The sequence below is a fragment of the Oncorhynchus mykiss genome, chromosome 4 (assembly GCF_057628025.1).
Source record: "Oncorhynchus mykiss isolate SJ-2025 chromosome 4, ASM5762802v1, whole genome shotgun sequence".
In the NCBI taxonomy this organism is placed as follows: domain Eukaryota; kingdom Metazoa; phylum Chordata; class Actinopteri; order Salmoniformes; family Salmonidae; genus Oncorhynchus; species Oncorhynchus mykiss.
The window spans coordinates 25,162,092-25,184,346 of NC_143025.1; the positions used below are offsets into that span (position 1 = coordinate 25,162,092).

The following is a 22,255-nucleotide window of genomic DNA, read 5'->3' on the forward strand; positions in this document are numbered from 1 at the left end:
TTGTTAGAAGAAAAATCTCTGTCCCAGTCTCAGGTCTTTTGCAGACTCCATCAGGTTCTCTTCCAGAATGGTCCTGTATTTGGCTCCATCCATCTTCCCATCAATTTTAACCATCTACTGAAGAAAAGGAGGCCCAAACCATGATGCTGCCACCACCATGTTTGACAGTGGGGATGGTGTGTTCAGCTGTGTTGCTTTTACGCCAAACATAACGTTTTGCATTGTTGCCAAAAAGTTCAATTTTGGTTTCATCTGACCAGAGCACCTTCTTCCACATGTTTGGTGTGTCTCCCAGGTGGCTTGTGGCAAACTTTAAACGACACTTTTTATGGATATCTTTAAGAAATGGCTTTCTTCTTGCCACTCTTCCATAAAGGCCAGATTTGTGCAATATACAACTGATTGTTGTCCTATGGACAGAGTCTCCCACCTCAGCTGTAGATCTCTGCAGTTCATCCAGAGTGATCATGGGCCTCTTGGCTGCATCTCTGATCAGTATTCTCCTTGTATGAGCTGAAAGTTTAGAGGGACAGCCAGGTCTTGGTAGATTTGCAGTGGTCTGATACTCCTTCCATTTCAATATTATCGCTTGCACAGTGCTCCTTGGGATGTTTAAAGCTTGGGAAATCTTTTTGTATCCAAATCTGGCTTTAAACTTCTTCACAACAGTATCTCGGACCTGCCTGGTGTGTTCCTTGTTCTTCATGATGCTCTCTGCGCTTTTAACGGACCTCTGAGACTATCACAGTGCAGGTGCATTTATACGGAGACTTGATTACACACAGGTGGATTGTATTTATCATCATTAGTCATTTAGGTCAACATTGGATCATTCAGAGATCCTCACTGAACTTCTGGAGAGAGTTTGCTGCACTGAAAGTAAAGGGGCTGAATAATTTTGCACGCCCAAGTTTTCAGTTTTTGATTTGTTAAAAAAGTTTGAAATATCCAATAAATGTCGTTCCACTTCATGATTGTGTCCCACTTGTTGTTGATTCTTCACAAAAAAAAAACAGTTTTATATCTTTATGTTTGAAGCCTGAAATGTGGCAAAAGGTCGCAAAGTTCAAGGGGGCCGAATACTTTCGCAAGGCACTGTATGTAGTGTTGTGCTGTCTCTCTTGTCATAATGTGTGTTTTGTCCTATATTTTTATTTAATTTATTTAAAAAAATAAAAAAGCCCCTATCCTCGCAGGAGTTATTTTGCCTTTTGGTGGGCAGTCATTGTAAATAATAATTTGTTCTTAACTGACTTGCCTAGTTAAATAAAGGTTGAATAAAAAAATAAATAAATAAAACAATAAAAACGGGGACCATTTCTGAAGTTTCCAGACTGGGAATGCAAAGGAACTCGGATATTAATCGTCACTAGTTATCACAGCCACACGTTCATAAATGGCTAAACTCTGTAAAACCTAAAGATTTTGCAATTGTTTTAGATGCCATTCCCTCAGGTGTTGCTATGTTGTTCAGGAACATGTCAAGACCTGACCCTCAGAGCCTACCTTCTATTGACCATGTTGACTCATCAGTAGGAAAGATTTGTTTCTCTTTTGGTCCATTCAACAACAGAGCGATACGATCCTTGTTTCAGCAGGATGTTGTATGGAGGTCAGGATGACATGCCTTATTGGAATGGATTTATTGATAATATCTGTTGGAAAAAAGTTTGGATGTTGCCACACACATACCTACTTGTTAATAAAATTAAGGAAGTTTCCTTTAAAATTATTCATAAATATTATCCTGCCAACCACTATATGAAGAAGTGTAAGGAAAACATCAACTCAAATTGCTCCTTTTGTAATGACCACCCAGAAACAGTTTTGCATCTTTTTTGGCATTGTATGCATGTAAGAAAACTGTGGCAAGTAGGTTTATAATTGAACACATTTATGAAGATTTTACACTATTGTGGAGAGATGTACTGTTTGGATTCTTTACATACAATAGAAATAAGCGGAAACATTTTTATGTAATTAATTTCATTATTCTTTTGGCCAAATTTCATATACACAAATGTAAATTTACAAACAGAAAAACACATTTTCGTACCCTACAAAAAGAAATTGAACTGTATTTTAAGACGGTTAAATGCTCTACTAACAAAAAAGCTGTTAGAATTGTAAGTATATGCATGTCCCTTAAGGTCCTTGTGTATTTGTAATGTGATATTGTACCCCCTAGCTCGATTGTCTATTGTTTGTAATCTATGTATGCTTGTGTTCCCTCATGTGCTTTATGTATTGATTTGTAAAAAAAATAAAAAAATAAAAAAATGTCTAAACTCCGCCTGTTTCTACAATTTCAGATTTTAAACCTACCCCTAACCTTAATCACACTGCTAACCTTATGCCTAACCTTAATTTAAAGCTAAATAAATTATATATTGCCAATTTCTATTTTGTGTCTGCAGTAACTAGTGACGCAACCCCTCTGGACTCCACCCACTGAAGACGGCTCCAGCAAGGATTTGAATAACTTAACCTGTGGCTCCAGTCTTGTTTTGTGAAGTCACGTTTCCACCTCCCGCGAGTTTACACGTCACCAGTTTCCTGTTGTTATTTTGTCAATGGTGGACAGTCTAACTAACTCATAAATGTCGGGGAATATCAACACTGTAACCAGGAAAAGACGGGAAGGCGGTTAGCTGTTTATTGATAGAAGCTAAAACCAAACTCTCCAAGCCTGTGGCATTGACAAGAGGCGGCAGCTAATTAGCTTAATAGCTGGCAAAAATCTGACAGTAGGCTAGCTACTGTAGCAGTAGCAGCGGCCTTGTTCGGTTTTGGAAAAGTTGCCTTATTTTATGTCCATCATCAAGAAATTACCATCATCACGAGCTATGGACATCTAGTTTGGAGCGTCACCCGGACCGGTATGTAGCCACGATTGGCATATTTTAGAAGTTGTGCAAAATTACATCTAAACGAAGCCCCAAACTATCGTTATAGCGTTCTAACTACAACGTTAACTAATATTACGCCACTTGTTAGCGAACATTGCGTTAGTAAAGTTTGATAGCTAGCTAGCTAACTGTGTTAGCCTGCTGTCACTTTCAGCTAGAAACAGGGGATGTTTGCTTGCTAATGTTATCAAGCCCATAGCCCACAGCACAAGCATCCCCATAGTTACCGAAGAGTTATGATTAAATATAACATGTTCTATACTATATGTCATGTAAGTCCCCGATTGGCAAATAATTAGTTAGGTAACGTTAACTTACGTTAACTAGCTACAATTAGTAAACTAGCTAGGCTAACTAACTATTCACTTAGATTACTAATAATGTGATGTAGTTGTTCAGCGGCTTCACTGCAAGTATATTGTATGTTTTTAATATTCAATAAAAAACTGGATAGTAAGTTTTTCTAGATTAGTTACAAATGATCACCTCTCCTTTGCAGTGACAATGATAACTACTTGCAGCCGACCGATGTTGTGCTTCAAACTGTAATACGCGACAGTTAATGTGAATAATTATTCACCAAATGTATCGTGGAGTTGGGTTTAATCGCCTACTAGCTAACTAACCAAGTTGATTTAACTTTGTTGGGAGCCACACCTCAGTTGTTCTGCTTTTGTTGAAAATGATTTGGCAGATTTATAGTAGTAACTGTTTATGACAATGTATTTTAAAATGTAACGTTAATAACACTGAAACTGTAGCTTGTAGCTGTCATTTTACACTTAGTTTGTGGCTGTCACTGGGTTTTCAGCCAGACTGTCAAAAGTGGTTGCTGCGAGTAGATGGGCTGTAGGCTGGATCTTGAATATTAAAACACCATTTGAAATAGTCATCCATGCCAGCCTGAGCTGTTGTTTATTACATAGAGAACCTATTAAACCTAATTATGTCGTTTATTATGAGTAAACTGCAGTGACATGAGAGGAATGCATGGAGTGTGAAATATGAGATTCCAGAAGGCCATGGACATTATCAGAATTCCCGATATGCCCTCAGATGAACCATCACAGGCAAAGCGTCAATACAGGACTAAGATAGAATCCTAGAACACCGGCTCTGACGCTCGTCGGATGTGACAGAGCTTGCAAATTATTACGGACTACAAAGGGAAAACCTGCCTCAAACTGCCCAGTGACGCGAGACTACCAGACGAGCTAAATGCCTTTTATGCTTGCTTGGTGGCAAGCAACACTGCAGCATGCATGAGAGCACCAGCTGTTCCGGACTACTGTGTGATCATGCTCTCCGTAGCCGATGTGAGTAAGACCTTTAAACAGATTCAACATTCACAAAGCTGCAGGGCCAGACAGATTACCAGGTCATGTACTCAAATCAAGTGTTTTCACTGACATTTTCAACCTCTCCCAAATCGAGTCTGTAATACCTACATGTTTCAAGCAGACCACCATAGTCCCTGTGCCCAAGAAAGCGAAGGTAACCTGCCTCGATAACTACCGCCCTGTAGCATTCACATCGGTAACCGTGAAGTGCTTTGAGGCTGGTTGTGGCTCACATCAACACCATCCCGGAAACTCTGGACCCATTCCAATTCGCATACCATCCCAACAGATCCACAGTTGACATAATCTCAATCTCATTCCACACTGCTCTTTTCCACCTGGACAAAAATAACCCCTATGTGAGAATGCTGTTCATTGACTACAGCTCAGCATTCAACACCATTGTGCCCACAAAGCTTATCACTAATCTAAGGGCCCTGGGACTAAACACCTCCCTCTGCAACTGGATCCTGGACTTCCTGACGGGCCGCCCCCAGGTGGTTACGGTACGCAACATCTGCCATGCTGATCCTCAACACTGGGGCCCCTCAGTTGTGCGTGCTTAGTCCCCTCCTGTACTCCTTGTTCACCCACGACTGCATGGCCAAGCACGACTCCAACATCATCATTAAGTTTGCTGACGACACAAGTGTTAGGCTTAATCACTGACAACGATGAGACAGCCTACAGGGAGGAGGTCAGATATGGACAATGACCTCTCCCTCAACGTGAGCAAGTCAAAGGAGAGGGGGTTGAACAGGCCCCCATTAACATTGACGTGGCTGTAGTGGAGCGGGTCGAGAGCTTCAAGTTCCTTGGTGTCCATATCACCAACAAACTAACATGGTCCAAGCACACCAAGACAGTTGTGAAGAGGGCACGACAACACCTTTTCCCCTTCAGGAGACTGAAAAGTTTTAGCATGGGTCCCCTGATCCTCAAAAAGTTCTACAGCTGCACCATCGAGAGCATCCTGACCGGTTACATCACCGCCTGGTATGGCAACTGTTCGGGTTTCGACTGTAGGGTGCTATGGAGGGTAGTGCGTACGACCCAGTACTTCACTGGGGCCAAGCTTCCTGCCATCCAGGACCTATATACTATACGGTGTCAGAAGAAGGCTCAAAAAAAGACTCTAGTCACCCAAGTTATAGACTGTTCTCTCTGCTACCACATGGCAAGCAGTACCGGAGTGCCAAGTCTAGGTCCAAAAAGCTCCTTAACAGCTTCTACCCCCAAGCCATAAAACTGCTGAACAATTAATCAAATTGCCGGCCACCTGTATATTTACATTGACACCCCCTCCTTTGTTTTAACTCTGCTGCTACTCGCTGTTTATCTGTGCGTAGTCACTTTATCCCTACCTAGATGTACTAATGACCTCAACTAACCTGTACCACCGCACATTGACTCGTTACTGGTCCTCCCTGTATATAGCCTCGTTATTGTTATTTGTTACTTTTTATTTTATTTTTTACTTTATTTCTTGAACTGCGTTGTTGGTTAAGGGCTTGTAAGTAAGCATTTCATAGTAAGGGCCTGTTGTATTCGGCGTATGTGACATACAATTGTGATTTTGATTAATTTAAGCAATTTCAACATTGGAGGGAAATGCATTGCTTCTACTGTCACCCTACGTGAAGACTTTGTGTGATAAATAATACACCCAAAGTCATGTATTTTTCTTTCCTATGTTCCTGTCCCGTCATAAGGAAACCTTGTTAGGTATTTGCTGTAGAACCGGTTGGAATGGACATAGAACAGCTCTTTAAATGGAAGTGCAACAGCTCTTGAGTCAGCAGTCTGTCATTAATGATACATTGGTTATTTATTTCCTTCATACATCCATACGTATGTATAATCAATCCTGTTTTGAACCTCTGCAGATGCTGGGTAAGAGGTGCTTGTCCCAGTCACTTAGATTCTTTGCCTGCCTGCAAGTAGCAATAATGCAGTGTTTGGCTTCAATGTGTGTCTGCTCAGGTGGTTTGAACTCTGTTTTCCTGGATAGATGGCAGCATAAACGTACTGCTGCTGACATTAGGTTCCTATTTCTCACATACAGTGCCTTCAGAAAGTATTCAGACCTCTTGACTTTTTACACATTTTGTTAGGTTACAGCCTTATTCTAAAATTGATTAAATTGTTTTTCCCCCCTCATCAATTTATACCCAAAGCAAAAAAACATTAAACATTTTTATGTGAAATTATTACATTTACATAAGTATTCAGACCCTTTACTCAGTACTTTTTTGAAGTACCGTTGGCAGCGATTACAGCCTTGAGTCTTGGATATGACCCTACAAGCTTGGCACACCTGTACTTCGGGAGTTTCTCCCATTGTTCTCTGCAGATCCTCTCAAGCTCTGTCAGGTTGGATGGGGAGTGTTGCTGCATGGCTATTTTCAGGTCTCTCCAGAGATATACGATTGGGTTCAAGTTTGGGATCTGGCTGGGCCACTCGAGGACATTGAGACTTGTCCCAAAGCCACTTCTGCTTTGTCTTGGCTGTGTGCTTAGGGTCGTTGTCCTGTTGGAAGGTGAACCTTCTCCCCAGTCTGTGGTCCTGAGCACTCTGGAGCATGTTTTCATCAAGGATCTTTCAGTAATTTGCTCCATTTGTCTTTCCCCTCAATCCTGACTAGTCTCCCATTCCCTGCCACTGAAAAACATCCCCCACAGCATGATCCTGCAACCACCATGCTTCACCGTAGGTATGGTGCCAAGTTTCCTCCAGATGTGACGCTTGGCGCTCAGACCAGAGTTCAATATTGGTTTCATCAGACCAGAGACTCTTTTTTTTTTCTCATGGTCTGAGAGTCTTTAGGTGCCTTTTGGCAAACTCCAAACAGGCTGTTGCGCTTTTTACTGAGGAGTGGCTTCAGTCTGGCCACTCTACCATAAAGGCCTGATTGGTGGAGTGCTGTAGAGATTGGTTGTCCTTCTGGAAGATTCTCCCATCTCCACAGAGGAGCTCTGTCAGAGTGACCATCGGGTTCTTGGTTACCCCTGAGCAAAACCCTTCTCCCGCGATTGCTCAGTTTGGCCGGGCGGCCAGCTCTAGGAAGAGTCTTGGTGGTTCCAAACATCTTCCATTTAAGAATGATGGTGGCCACTGTGTTCTTGGGGACCTTCAATGCTGCAGACATTTTTTTGGTCCCCTTCTCCAGATCTGTGCCTCGACACAATCCTGTCTCGGAGCTCTACGGACATTTCCTTCGACCTCATGGCTGGATTTTTGCTCTGACATGCACTGTCAACTCTACAACGTTTATATAGTCAGGTGTGTGCCTTTCCAAGTAATGTCCAATCAATTGAATTGACCATAGGTGGACTCCAAGTTTTAGTTGCATCTCAAGGATGATCAATGGGAACAGGATGCACCTGAGCTCAATTTCGAGTCTCATAGCAAAGGGCCTGAATACTTATGTAAATTGCTGATTTTTATTTAATTTAGTCAATTTTAGGATAAGGCTGTAATGTGGTCTGAATACTTTCCCAAAGGCACTGTACAGCCACACTGAACTTTAGCAATTTTAATAAAATAAACTTTTCTAATTGAAGGTGAACAGGAGTGATGTGGAGCTCCAAGCGGAATGAGCCACCCCTGACTGTCCCGGCGCAGACTACTGGGCAGGACAGCTTCTTAATGTCTGATGCAATTTTTTTGATTGAGCCTTTATTTAACTAGGCAAGTAAAGTTAAGAACAAAATCTTATTTACAATAATTGACCTACACCGGCCAAACCCGGATGACGCTGAGCCAATTGTGCGCTGCCCTATGGGACTCCCAATCACGGCCGGTTGTAATACAGCCTGGATTTGAACCAGGGTGTCTGTAGTGACGCCTCAAGCACTGAGGTGCAGTGCCTTACCCGACTGCGCCACTCGGGAGCCCATTCTTCTATTACCATTCTTCTATCAGTGCAACATTCTGTCTGTCACACTGAAGGAATAAGGATGTGGGATACCTCTTCAAGTTACCTTGAATGTCTCTATGGGGCTGCAAAGGCTTTGTTTGCCTTTTTGTGTTAATTTTTTTAAATTATTTTTTTAATGCCTTTCTCTCCTCAGAGCTGTCAGCTGCATGGAAAAGTCTGAATCAGACCAAAGCTGCTGTAAGTAAACCCATATTAACAATGTTGTTTCACAGTTTTTCTATTTTTGTAGACTCCCCACTTAATGCAATGACACATGCATGGGCTGTGGTATTTGAGTTTTTGTTCTGCATTCTTTGTCTGAGTCAGGCGCTTTTGTTTTCCTTGCAGTTGCAGCACATTGAGAACCACCTGGAGGCTTCTCCTGGCTCTGGAGTTCTGCTGGATTCCGTCATGGATACAAAGAAAAGCTCTGGGGGCGCCACCAGGAAAGTGAGCCACAGAGGTGAGGTACACAATGATATAGCTCATCATTGTGAGCCATGGTTACTATTTACAGAACAAGGTTCTCAAACTGGACTTAGCAGCAGGCATCGTCATTACTTTGTGTTGTTTTGCATTGCAAGGTTACTTTGCAGGAATTCTAACCCTATCTCTCCTGACTCAGATGGGCGGCGCACAGAGGACTGCTCCCAGGCAGGCGGAACCTCCAAGTCCAGAAGGAGGAGTCATCGGAGCCCAGACAAGAGCTCCCGCAGCCCCCTGAGGAACACCACACAGGACAGCAACGTCCACAGGAACAACTGTGTTGAGTTTAAAGAGCCTCTGACCTCTTATAGGTATGCACTGTTAATGAGATGTAAAAACATTTTAAGTGTATTTCTACCATGTTTACTAATGTATGCTGAGGTTGTGCGACGATACAGTGCAAAAGGTTGTGTTTTTAGTCCCTGACCTACCCTATAAGTCCTGCAGTCAGAGATGGTCGTTAAGTCGCTACTTTTACAGCCACATGTACATGTGTAGGTCTTTGCACATAAGGCTGCCATTCAAAGCCATGTGATCTTGACACATCCCATTCAAATAGCCTGAATGCTTAAGTGACCCCCCCCCCCCCCCCCCAGGGAAGCAACCCCAACACCCCCCCTGACCTCCTCCCAGCTGGAGGCCCAGAGTCTGCAGTCGGAGTATGCCACCCCCCCTCCCCCGGACTCCTGTCTCAGCCAGCTGGTCTACCAGAGCGACACGCGAGACCAGCAGACTCACGGAGACCTGGACAGCACACACTCGTCTGCTCTGGACAGCACTGTGGTGCGCTACCTCAACCACTGTCCCACGCTGGAAGCCCTGCGGACCCCAGGCCACACTGCTGCAGCCAGAGACGCTAACAAGGAGGGGGGCCCGGAGCACAGGCCCAAAGCACACACCCTGGAGGGCCCGGCCCCACCCCCAGCAGAGACTGTTTCCTCAAGCCCTGGTTCGGCCTCCCAGAGGCTGGAGAACCTGAGGCGGAGGAAGCCTGACGACAAGCTGGAGAAGCTGAAGGAGACGATCCGCAGACAGAGAGAGCACCTGGAGGCTGCTGACAGAGACAGGCTGCTGGAGCAGCCTGTGGGCATCAGTGGAGCTGTGGAGACCACCACCGTACCCACGGCTAAGATACGCAAAGTGGCAGCCGCACCTCCGGCACCTATATACAAAGGTAAAGCCCACTGGATAGAGAAAGTTGGTCTCCAATTGCACTGGATGTAAAAATCTGATTACATCATTCCTTCAAACCAAACAGTAATTTGTTCTTATCAGGTTTCAACAGGAGTGAGACCAAGATCTGCACTCCTGATGGTAAAGTGTGGCGAGAGATCTACAGAGACCTGTCTCGCCAGCTTTCAGGTGAGCACTGAGTGGTAGATGACCAATCAAAGGACACACCCTATGCTATTAGCTATGCTTACATAATGACCCCTGCAGTTAACAGGTGTTATTAACAGATGTGGGGAGTGACTGAAAGGACTGTGGAGATGAACTGCCAGCTCATCACCGCTCAATAGAATCAATGGGCTGTTGACGTCATAGTGGATTTACAATGGAAAAGGGCATCAGATGGACAGCATAGTCCAGAGGTGCTCAAGTACTATTTGAGAAGATCTGATCACACAAATTTCATGGTGGCACAGGTCTGAAGGGATATTGTTGTTTATTGGCATAATAACAAACCCCCACCTCGCAACCCATGCGATCCCTTGTTCACACCTTTTGTTGGCGGAGAATTTTTAGCAGTTTTAATGCTCATTTCCTGCAATTGTACACATTTGTGTTACGTGTTTCTATGATACAGGGGTCAAAGCTTCCCCCAAAATAACTTGCTCGCTGTGGTAGAACATTTATTTTGATTGGCGATTTTGTGCATTTATCAAAATCCCATCAGACCCATCAGCCTGATTTTCGAATGTGTCATGTAAACAAGATTATTAGGGAAATCGTAAACATTTAAATCAAACTATTATATTAATCTGCTATTCACAATAACAGTATTATTGTGTGCTGGTAATGTTCCCCTTGGTCAGTCACCGGGATCGTCTCGTAAACACCAGCCACACTACATGATAATGGCAACAAAAATTATGATGCTGCCAGAACTTTGTCAGAGCCTACTACTTAATGTAGTGGTACTTAATCGTCAGACCTAGACCCTATCACACTGAATGACCCAAGATGTCCGACAATCGTTTACAACCTAAGGATTTGACCACGTGAACATGAACATTTTGTCTGATACGGCAAAATCGTGGCAAAAGACAGCTAAAATCGTAGTCTGCAAAGTCTTTAAGTATTTTTCTTTTCAAGCCACATAAGTCTAATCTTTGGGATGGAAGAATGCTTTGTTTTACTTGAACTACTAAAACCGGATATAAAGTATGTAGAAAAGATGATGGACCTATATAATCTTTGAGAACTAACAATTCTGAGAACTGAATTCGAGACCATTTATTTTATGTTTGAGCATAACAACACAGCATTAGCCATGGCAAAATGCATAGAATTGCAGGAAATTAACTTTAAAACTGCAAAATCTTCTCGGCTCCATGCAGAATAAGTGGAAACACATGAAATTTGCTTTAAAATTGCAACATTTTCTCTCCGCTCCATGGAGAAATCTGTAGAATTGCAAGAAATTGGCAAAAAAAAAGTAAAACAAATTTCTCTACAACGCCAAGATGGAGGCCTCTAAAATATTATTGTCCAGGGCCATTCAGATTAGATGACCAGACCTATTGCCACTCCCAATACCTAAACTCCCAGTTTGATCTGGGAAAAAAACTAATACTAGGCTATAAATATATTTGATGTTCAGATTTCAAGCTCCTGTGCTTAAATACTGCTCTGCCGTTCAAACTGCCCTGGAAATGAGATGGCATAAAATACGCTCCAGTATTTTCAGAAAGACTAAGAGCTATTTTACCTATCCCAGTCAACTGTTTCCTTCAATAAATAAAGCAACTGGCCTATTTCGGACAAGAATGATTTTGAGAGAAAACATTTCCACCAAAGAAATGTGTCCTCTAAATTTAGGATAACTTGATGAATGTGGTGAGTTTTTTTGCTGCAGCAGAATTTCCAGGCATTTTGCCACAACCGCAGCACTGCTTGCTTCCCTACCATTTTGTATGACTGTTTGAAGAAACATTTTTGTATTTTCTTTGTCCTCTCTGCTGATTCCTGGGCTTCCTCACAGGTTTTCATGCCAAAGTTATCTGCTGCGTCCTCTTATACTGATACATTCCACCCGCTTCATATTCAATTGCTTTGTTTTGCATTCAGATGTCTTTCAGGAAGGTAGCAACTTTTTAGAAATGTGATAGTTCTGTTATTTTTCCCTCTTTTGTGTTCAAACTGTCATGTCATATCCTTTCTCTCCGTCTTAGAGAGCACCAAGCCCAAGCAGCGACCCACAGAGAAGGCTAAGGAAAGGAAGCCGTCCAAGTCTGTGAGGAAAATCCATAAATCAGCTTCTGTTCCCCACCCGGAAACCAAGCTAGGTTGGATCACTTTTAATTTTTCCCCGTCTCTCTCTCTCTCTCGCTTTTTATTTGTCTCTCGTGCTTACTCATCCTGGGTCTATGCGTTCAATAGAAGATGTGGAAGCTCCTCCAATATTGTGCGTGTAGGTGATAATTCATCACAAAGCCCAGGGGTCTTTCACAAACAGGGGGAATCTCCTCATTTGTTTTGGTTCATTAGTTACTGTGCAGCACGCACACTGAATCTGAGCAGGCGTATCACAGTGAATACATCTGGAAGGCGTGTACCACAAGGCCTTAACTGTGTGCTATTAAACAGGCCTCTGTTTGTCAGTGGCACCATTTAAGTCACTTATCACCCTGAAATCTAGGATCAAGTTCAGCTCCTTTACCAAACAGGAACAGCTGCTGGCCTAACATCAGCCCCTGCTTTGTAGAGCAAATCGGTAGGCTATATTATTCAAAGTAATGGAAGAATTGAGAAATGGTAATGTTCCATTTGTTGAAAATGAATCCAGCAGCACTGTGCTTTGTGTTAGAGCCCTTGAGTTCACTGCAGTGCTGACACCTTTTATGAAGGAAGTTTAAAAAATATATATTTTCAAAGTTGGTTATGCAGATGGTGCATAATTGACCCATACTCATTACATTTGCATAATGCAGCTCTAAAATAATTTATCTCCAAAGACTTCATAGTAGAGCGAGACGACATCATTATGTCTCTTGTGTGCACGTGAGTATCACTTCAGTAAAACAGCATTAGGTTTTATTTGACACATTTTCAAGGGGCAATAAGCTGTTGAAACATCCATTTCTGGACATAGAAATGAATTATATGTACCAATTAAATCTTGAAGGATATAACTTATAAATGCCTCATGAGTTCAACTGTTGTACCCCATCATAACCCAAATAAAAGCTAGTTTTACTCCAATGTTTGTAACTATGTAAATGTAAACAAACACTGTTTAGCCTCAAAACACAGTTAACTGTCATTTTGATATCTTAGATGGCCAGTCCTTGCATCCATAGCCCTGTCTATTACTGAGTGGCAAAAATTGTAGGTATATCCCTCAGCTTTTTACCAAAACAGAGCAGGGTTGACCACTTTGTTTCAATGAAGGATTCTAAGTTGAAAGTCTTTGCTTTCTGATAAACAGTCCTGCCATAAGTCATTACTGCTGAACTCTACAGCGACCATGACCTTTCTGTGTGTTTTCGTGGTGTGCTCCCTGTTGCTGCAGTGATCAGCACCACGTCATGGCGGGAGGGCCAGAAGCTGGTGAAGATGGTACTGGGCCCTGCTCCACGTCTACCTCAAGAGCAAAGGCCAGAGCCCACAGACAGACTGGCCAGGACAGGTGGGTTGGGAGACATACAGTGCCTTTGGAAAGTATTCAGACCCCTTGACTTTTTCTACATTTTGTTACATTACAGCTTTATTCAGAATAAATAAAAAAGAATCCTCAGCAATCTACACATTATCCCATAATGACAAAGCAAAAACAGGTTTTTAGAAATGATTGCATAGTGATTAAACATAAACAGATAGCTTATTTACGTAAGTTTTCAGACCCTTTGCTATGAGATTCCAAATTAAGCTCAGGTGCACCCTGTTTCCATTGATCATCCTTGAGATGTTTCTACAAAGTACTGAGTAATGGGTCTGAATACTTAGGTATATGTGATATTTCAGTTTATTTTTAAATGTGCAACATTTTCTAAACCTGTTTTTGCTTTGTCATTATGGGGTATTGTGTGTAGATTGATGGGAAAACCCCTTAATTTAATCAATTTTAGAATAAGGCTGTAACGTAACAAAGTGGAAAAGGTCAAGGGGTCTGAATACTTTCTTTAGGCATTATCCACTACCCTCACCCATCTCTGCTCTACTTGGCCTTCTCTCCTCTATCCCTCTCACCCCCTCCACTCCCCCTCCACTTAATCACACAATAATGTGTACGGCTACATGCACACAATAATGAGATTGTTGTGGATAGTCGGATTCATATAATAGTTTGATTAAAATGTTTACATGCTATGCAAGAAGAACGATTCCCCTAATAATCATGTTTACATGGACATCTAATGGCACTCTCATAAATGCAGAAAATTGCATTTGTGTTACTGTATATGTGGTGTTCATGTTTTTTTTTTGTTTATTGCATGTTAAAAGGCGTACAGTGCACGGCTAAAGGAATATCAATAAATAAAGAGTTGGTCGTCTCTTCTAGCACAGGCAGTCTCCCTACATTAGCCAACTTTGGCTGTCAGTGACCGGAATGAATTAAGATTGACTAGCCGTTTCTGACTGACTGCACAATTCAGCATGGTCTGGTTTCCATGGGTTGTGCTGGTGGTAGACTCATATCTGGGGGGTGGGGGTGAAGCATGAGGCTGCTTAAAGAGTTGTACTGCCAGTCTCTTTTTTTTTTTTTTTTACTGATATATTCATTTCTGCATTGTTGGGGTTAGACTTTGCAAGAAAGGCATTTCACTGTACTTCTGCAAGTGACATTGAAACTTGAACTCCACACAGAACATTTACTTAAACAATTGTAGATGTGTTATCTGGATATAGCTACTAGTGCTGTCAAACCATTACAAACATTTATCAAGTTAATCGCATGGTTTTCTGTAGTTGACTGCGATTAATCTCAAATTTATTGAAGATGTTTCAATTAAAACACATCACATTGGGTTGTAGGAATAATTTAATTTGACTATAGGGGAAGAAAACACAATCGACTATTTAAGACAATTGAATACTAACAGATCAGTCAAGTCTTGAGTTCATGTAAAATATCATACAGCTATTAGATCTAGCCTAGACTACTTCTTATCCATGTTCTTCAACATGAACTAGTTACAAGCTGTTACTACAAGAATTGGGATAATTTTATCATATCTTTTGACCTGAGGACTATTAACAAAAACAGCTGAATTGAATGGCTGTTCTGTTTTTAAAATCGGAGTTTAATCTAGAGGCATTCTGCCATTACATTCTAAACATTCTCATTTGGTTAGCTAGCTAACGTTAGCATAACAAGCTAGCTACTTCTGTGCAAATTAAGTGTCTGCCGTTATTTATAGAAACGCCTGAGAAAGTGTATGGTTGAACTTTCTGTAAGTTTTCTTTCAGAATTTTTGCTCAAAGCTGCGTGTATAGTTGTTTTAGCACTACAAGAGAGGCAGACCGCTCTGTTGCTGCTGTTGGTAGCAGCTGTTAGTAGACCAACAGCACAGTGTTCCGCTTAAAGGGTCTGTGAGGAAACAGACTTTGCTGACAAAAATGAAATGCGTAGCAAAGATTGCCGTTTAATTGTAACGCTTTAACTCTGACAGCCCTAATAGCTACCACAATTTCCCCCCTAATCATGCACACAAAACACATGTTCCTTTCAATTCACAATAACATTTAGTCACAAATCAATACATTACCCCTTGCAATTTTTTTCCAGCATCCCATCCTCGGTCAAATTCGGATCCCTGTCCGGAGCTGAATCGTCGGTCCAGACCCAGCAGCTCAGAGAGACCCTGCAGCCGGGACAGGACCACCCAGCCCACCCCAGACCCTTTCTCTGCAGGCCCAGACGAGGACAGGGCCCTCAACACAGATCTCCTGTCTGTAGACATCCGGGGCATCCTGGACGACCTGCAGCTGGAGCACAGAGCAGAGGAGCGAGCTCCAGTGGAGCCCAGGATGGGTTCAGTGTCCGGGGCCAGAACCACAGCATGGACGGCTGGTTGCTCATCCTTACGGGGCTCCCGCAGTGCCAGCCCCACCAAGCGCAACAAGCCAGAGCCATCAGAACCAGGGCCCAAGAAGAGGCACTACGACGCCGACTCAGTGCGCCAGTACATCACCCGGCAACAAGAGGAGCGTAAAAGACGTCTAGTGGAGGAGCGAAGGGCCCAGAGGGAGGAGGCGGAGAGCAGGAGCCAACGTCTTCAGGAGCTATATAGGAAGCAGAGAGCGGGGGTAGCCAATAAGGGCCCTGCGGTACTGGAGAGTTCAGTACAGAAACGCCTGCAGGAGACCTACACCAAACTACTACTGGAACAGGCTGAGTTAGAAGAGGAGCCTCTGCCTTACCAGACTCAGCCAGCCTCTACCACAGTCATCCACCAGGTAAAGGCATAGTTGAAGCCCTCACTGTCCCCTTACTCACATGGCAAGCTTTAGCGAAAATGTGGGTATAGAGCATGGTATGTATGGCGTGTCAAATGCATTTTTATAGCTGTCATTAAGAGCCAATGTGTGAAATGGTGACATGTCGAATTACCCTCAGTATAACTTTGGACATAAAATGCTATTGCTCGTATTTCATGTAGTCAAGTGGCTTGTAGGAAATGACTCATCCTGTGGTGAGTTAAACTAGCTGTGAGTTATTTGTGGTGTGTGTTCTCCTTTAGCAGAGGCCCCTGTACCAGCCATCCGGGGAGTCGGACAAGGAGAACAAGAGGCAGGAGAGACCCCAGAGTGCCTCCTCTAGCAGTGACCTGTCTCTATCTGAGATACAACCTCCTCCACTCTCCAGGTCAGCACACACCTCACTAAAACACTAATTACAGCTTATACAGTGCCTTTCGGAAAGTATTCAGACCCCTTGACTTTTTCCACATTTTGTTAGTTTACAGCCTTATTCTAAAATGTATTTAAATTGTTTTTCCCTCATCAATCTACACACAATACCTCATGACAAAGCAAAAACAGGTTTAGCAAATGTATTATAAGTATAAAACTGAAATCACATTTCTATAAGTATTCAGACCCTTTACTCAGTACTTTGTTGAAGCACCTTTGGCAGCGACTACAGCCTTGAGTCTTCTTGGGTGTGATGCTACAAGCTTGGCACACCTGTATTTGGGGAGTTTCTCCCATTGTTCTCTGCAGATCCTCTCAAGCTCTGTCAGGTTGGATCGGGTTCAAGTCCGTGCTCTGGCTGGGCCACTCCTGCGTTGTCTTGGCTGTGTGCTTAGGGTAATTGTCCTGGAAGGTGAACCTTCATCCCAGTCTGAGGTCCTGAGCTCTATGGAGCAGATTTTCATCAAGGATCTCTCTGTACTTTGCTCTGTTAATCTTTTCCTTGATCCTGACAAGTCTCTCAGTCCCTGCCGCTGAAAAACATCCCCACAGCATGATGCTGACACCACCATGCTTCACCGTCGGGATGGTGCCAGGTTTCCTCCAGACGTGTTTTTAATCTTGTTTCTCATGGTCTAACAGTCTTTAGGTACCTTTTGGCAAACTCCAAGTGGGCTGTCATGTGCCTTTTACTGAGGAGGAGCATCCGTTTAGCCACTCGACCATAAAGGCCTGATTGGTGGAGTGCTGCAGAGATGGCTGTCCTTCTGAAAGGTTCTCCCATCTCCACAGAGGAACTCTGGAGCTCTGTCAGAGTGACCATCGGGTTCTTGGTCACCTCCCTGACCAATGCCCTTCTCCCCGATTGCTCAGTTTGCCCGGGCGAGCAGCTCTAGGAAGAGTGTTGGTGGTTCCAAACTTCTTCCATAAGTTCCTCAATCAGCTTTCTGAATTACCCTAGAGGCACCAGAACATCAAATTTTAAGAACATTTTGAAGATTGTTCCACAAATAAGGTGCAACAGAACTAATTTACCTAGTATGCTCGGTTAACCATAAAATAGGGTACTTCTAGTGATAGTTTAGATGCAACAGTAACTTCAGATACTGTAAATATCTGTCTGGTCCTCACATAGGGTAAACAATATGGTATGTAACTGTCATCTGCATATGTTCATAAACTCATGAGTTGCTATGTAGTTCTTGGAATCTTGAGTTGATCCTTGACCCTGAACAATTTTTGCTTATATAATAAACACAAGGGTGGTTCTCAGAAAGTCCTATTTAGACTGTACAAGTCACATATTTTAATGGCTTCATGCATATTTAGATGTCTTAAACCTTTGGCATAGTATCCTATGGACAATGTTGCTCTGTACTAAAACTATTTAATGGGTCCATATACTAAAGGACTTTGTAAATCCCCAAAACAATATTTTGAGTGTTTCTGAGCCCTTTGTTTAAAAAATTGTGTATTTGAATACTAATCCTCCACTCTTTCTCCTTTAGGAATGAGATGGGACTGGGAATTCCATCGTGGCTGCAGCCTGACCATCTTAGTTCTGCAGTCAGACCCTCTAGTGCTCTGGCTCCCCCCACAGACAAGCTTTTCTCCTTGGGCCTGGAAACGGGAGGGGGCTCTGGGGTGAGGGGAACCAGCCCTCCAGCCAGGCCTCAGCACTCTACTCTCACAGGAGCAGCCAACAAGACCAAGATGAACCGCATTGAGGCCCTGAAAGCTACAGCCGCATCCCTGTCTACCCGCATAGAGAGTGAAGCATGGAAACTGGCCGGCACAGGGATCAACTATGGCTGTGCGAGGGACATGGATCTTACCGGTCTGACCCATCTTCAGCCTCAAGACGACGGCTGCCGGGCCAAGCCTGTGAGCCCATCGGTCAGAGAGCGCACTGATGCTGCTGACGAGCTGTCTCTGAGGATCCAGAGGCTCCTGAGTGCTGGCCAGAGCACATACAACAAAGCTCTCCCAGGGGTGGGCGACCTGCACAGCTTCAGAGAACAGAGAGGCGGGGCCTCTGCTTCAGGCAGCAGGCCACAGACATCCCCAGGCCTCGGCTCACATAAGAGGCCGGAGGAGCACCCTGAGGTACCAGGGAAGACCAAGCTCCATGACTCCAGCGGTGACTCCATCAGTGAGGGCCCACTGCTGAGCGAGGGCAGCCTGTCGGAGGGCAACGAGAGCCCCCGCATGCACATAAAGAGGGACCCCAAACCAGCAGAGCGTCTCAGGTCACTGGACTTCTGTGCAGGCCAGAGGGAGGGCGTCCAACCCATCTCTCACTTCCAGAGAGCGGCAGAGAAGTACCCAGCCCTCAGCACCCTCCCCTTCTCTCAGCCACGGGACCGCAGCCGAGGCCCATGGGAGGAACTGACCAAGGGGAGTCCTCATAGCGTCATCAACATCTTCACGAAGAACCACCTGCACAACCACACCAAGGGTTAGCCAACACAGTTACACACCCACCCTATCCATAGAAGTGTTTTGAATGAAGAACGAATGTTTAACCCATCGTCTGTTCCTCTGGCTTCTCCCTGCAGTTGAAGGAGAGGAGCAAGCAGACCGGAGCTCCCCTGCTGTGCATTTTGGCCTGTCTGCAGCCAGCTCGGTGGATGTGGCACCAGCGTATGAGGATGACTTTGTGTCGTCCCGTAGCAGCGGCGGTGGGAGCAGCCAGTCTAAGAAAGGATACAACGGATGCAGGTAAAGTGGTTTATACTACTGTCACATGACTGGGTGTTGCTATCTGAATACCTCTCATGCAATTAAAACATTATGGGAACCCGACCACAAGGTGGCACTAATGTCACATGGCTGGCTAGGAGTTCAACTCAACAGATGTGAGTTGCTGTTTTTGAAGTTGTTTTAGTAGTCTGTGGTGGTTTGATGCACATGATGTGGGTCTTGAAATATGGCTTATCTCGACGTCTCATTGCAGCATCACCAGCGGGAACAGTCACTATGGCGAGTTGATGAGTCGCAGGTCCCCTTATGACACCCGGACTATAGACCTGCCATCCCATCACTCCTCAGGCTCCACTCCAGTATCTTCACCTCACTCAAAGGGCTCAGTGAAAAGGGGTGAGACTTTCCCCACAAAATAAAATAACCACTTCCCTGAAATCATATAGCCAAGTGACAATTTCTTACTAGTGTACGTGTCTCCCATCTCTTTAGGCACTGCTTCAGACAAGAGTGATGCCACTCTGGTGGAGGAGCAGAGGAGCCCCTGCTCTCCGGGGTGGGAGAGCCTGTCTAGAGACTCAAGACGAGGAGGCTCAGCCTCTGAGAGAAGCTCCATCCACAGCCTGGTGAAGAGTGTGTACACTGACAGTACACTAGGGGGCGCCTCAGGCCACTTACACTGCAGGTAAGGCGTTCCAGCCCAGACCACTTCTGAGGGGCTCAGGGGAATTCCCAGGAGCTTGAATATCCTCCTTGACCTTCAGTGATTACTGGTATTTCCTTCCTTCCTGAGCTTCTTGGTTGTCTTATAATCTCTGAGCACATTTGTGTGGGGATATTATTGCTGGCATATGGGCACAATGCCTCTTTCAATTACATGAGTTTCTGGTCTATTTGTTTGACTGTGCAGTTTCACTTCAGGTATGCGACACAATTTCCTTGTTAGCCAGCAGCCTACCACCCTGCATCCACTGCTGGCTTGCCTCTAAAGCTAAGCAGGGGTGGTCCTGGTCGGTCCCTGGGTGGGAGACCAGATGCTGCTGGAGCGGTGTTCGAGGGCCAGTAGGAGGGCCTCTGGACAAAAAACAAATATCCCAATGCCCCAGAGCAGTGATTGGGGACATTGCCCTGTGTAGGGTGCTGTCTCTCGGTTGGGACGTTAAACGGGTGTCCTGATTCTCTCAGGTCACTAAAGATCCCATGGCACTTATCGTAAGAGTTGTGGTGTTAACCCCGGTGTCCTGGCTAAATTCCAAATCTGACCCCACCATCATAGCCACCTAATTATCCCCAGCCTCCAATTGGTTCCTTCATCCCCCCTCTCCCCTGTAAATATTCCCCAGGTCGTTGCTGTTCTCAGTCAACTTGCCTGGTAAAATAAGGGTGAAATAAATAAATTAAGTGGTCCTTGGCTTCCAAAGACCACCACTTATAATATTTACACATTTCAAGTGACTGGAGAGAATATTGGAGTAAACCTGGACACCACATCAGCTACAGTCTTCTTTCTACAGGGTCTCTTTGCCAACATAAAGATGCATCTCACTCTGTCAGGCTTGAGCAGCGAATGAATGTGGTCTTTTCAGTTCAGTTCCCAATATAATGGGGTGGCCCATTATATACACTGAGTGTACAAAATATTATGAACACTTTCCATGACAGACTGACCAGGTGAAGGCAGTGATCCCTTATTGATGTCACTTGTTAAATCCATTTTAATCAGTGTAGATAAAGAGGAGGAGACAGGTTAAAGAGGTTTTTTTTTGTTGCCTTGAGACATGGATGTTATGTCTGTCACTCAGTGTTAATGGCCAAGACAAAAAAATCCAACTGCCTTTGAACGGGTTATGGTAGTAGGTGCCAGAGTCACTGGTTTGTCAAGAACTGCAACGCTTCTGGGTTTTTCTTGCTCGACAGTTCCCCGCGCGTATATCAAGAATGGCCCACCACCCAAAGGACATCAAGCCAACTTGACACAACTGTGGAAAGTATTGGAGTCAACATGGGCCAGCATCCCTGTGGAACACTTTCAACACCTTGTAGAGTCTGTCTCCACAAGTCGAGTCTGTTTTGAGAGCAAAAGTGGGTGCAACTCAATATTAGGAAGGTGTTCCTAATGTTTTGTACACAATTATGTTTATTTTTGTGAATGGATTTAGTCATAGCAAATGCATTTTTATCAAAATTCACTACATCACCAAAAGTATATGGACACACCCCTTCAAATTAGTGGATTCTGCTATTTCAGCCACACCCATTGCTGACAAGGGTGTGAAATCAAGCACACAGTCATGCAATCGCCGTAGACAAACGTTGGCAGTAGAATGTCCTTACTGAAGAGCTCAGTGACTTTCAACGTGGCACCGTCATAGGATGCCACCTTTCCAACAAGTCCTTTCGGTGAATTACTGCCCTGCTAGAGCTACCCCGGTCAGGTTTTTGGCTTCATGCTTCTTCTTCGCCATCAAATACATTAAAAAATATATATATTCACTCGGAAACACGTATATAATATGTTTATGTATATATGTATATGTAATATGTATAATAGGTTTTCATGACTGATAATGCAAATTTGAGGCTCATTCTTAGCCTACATAACAAGGAATACTGAAGTAAAATTGACGTGCCACTTGCACATCGTATGGCTTTAGCTAACTCAACGCTCTAGAATGCTTATTTTGCTGTGGCTATAGATCTGGGCATTGAGGCTAAGAACTAATGATTCAAATGTGTTTAGGAAGTCTAGTGCAGAGTGCCAGGGAAAAATAGTATTTTGGCTGTTGCTCTGGTTGCGGCTGAAGGGTCTACAGCAGCC

General features: G+C 43.9%; 1 protein-coding gene across 5 annotated transcripts in view; it reads left to right on the plus strand.

The window, feature by feature from the left end:
* The first annotated feature begins 2,446 nt into the window (after window positions 1-2,446).
* The window catches only part of LOC110521574 (centrosome-associated protein 350), a 40,048-nt gene continuing 20,239 nt past the window's right edge, over window positions 2,447-22,255 (plus strand). For 2 of the 5 annotated variants that reach the window (XM_021599210.3, XM_090231595.1), the window contains exons 1-14: window positions 2,447-2,879; window positions 8,324-8,367; window positions 8,518-8,632; window positions 8,795-8,966; window positions 9,252-9,829; window positions 9,931-10,017; window positions 12,051-12,164; window positions 13,391-13,507; window positions 15,608-16,278; window positions 16,563-16,687; window positions 18,243-19,192; window positions 19,293-19,455; window positions 19,691-19,833; window positions 19,930-20,122. In XM_021599210.3, coding sequence (XP_021454885.3) covers window positions 8,581-8,632; window positions 8,795-8,966; window positions 9,252-9,829; window positions 9,931-10,017; window positions 12,051-12,164; window positions 13,391-13,507; window positions 15,608-16,278; window positions 16,563-16,687; window positions 18,243-19,192; window positions 19,293-19,455; window positions 19,691-19,833; window positions 19,930-20,122 — 3,365 coding nt within the window. In that variant the 5' untranslated portion in view covers window positions 2,447-2,879; window positions 8,324-8,367; window positions 8,518-8,580. Of the gene's footprint in view, window positions 2,880-7,826; window positions 7,892-8,315; window positions 8,368-8,517; window positions 8,633-8,794; window positions 8,967-9,251; window positions 9,830-9,930; window positions 10,018-12,050; window positions 12,165-13,390; window positions 13,508-15,607; window positions 16,279-16,562; window positions 16,688-18,242; window positions 19,193-19,292; window positions 19,456-19,690; window positions 19,834-19,929; window positions 20,123-22,255 lie in introns of those variants that run through there. The other 3 variants (XM_090231596.1, XM_090231597.1, XM_090231598.1) reach the window with 2 other exon arrangements.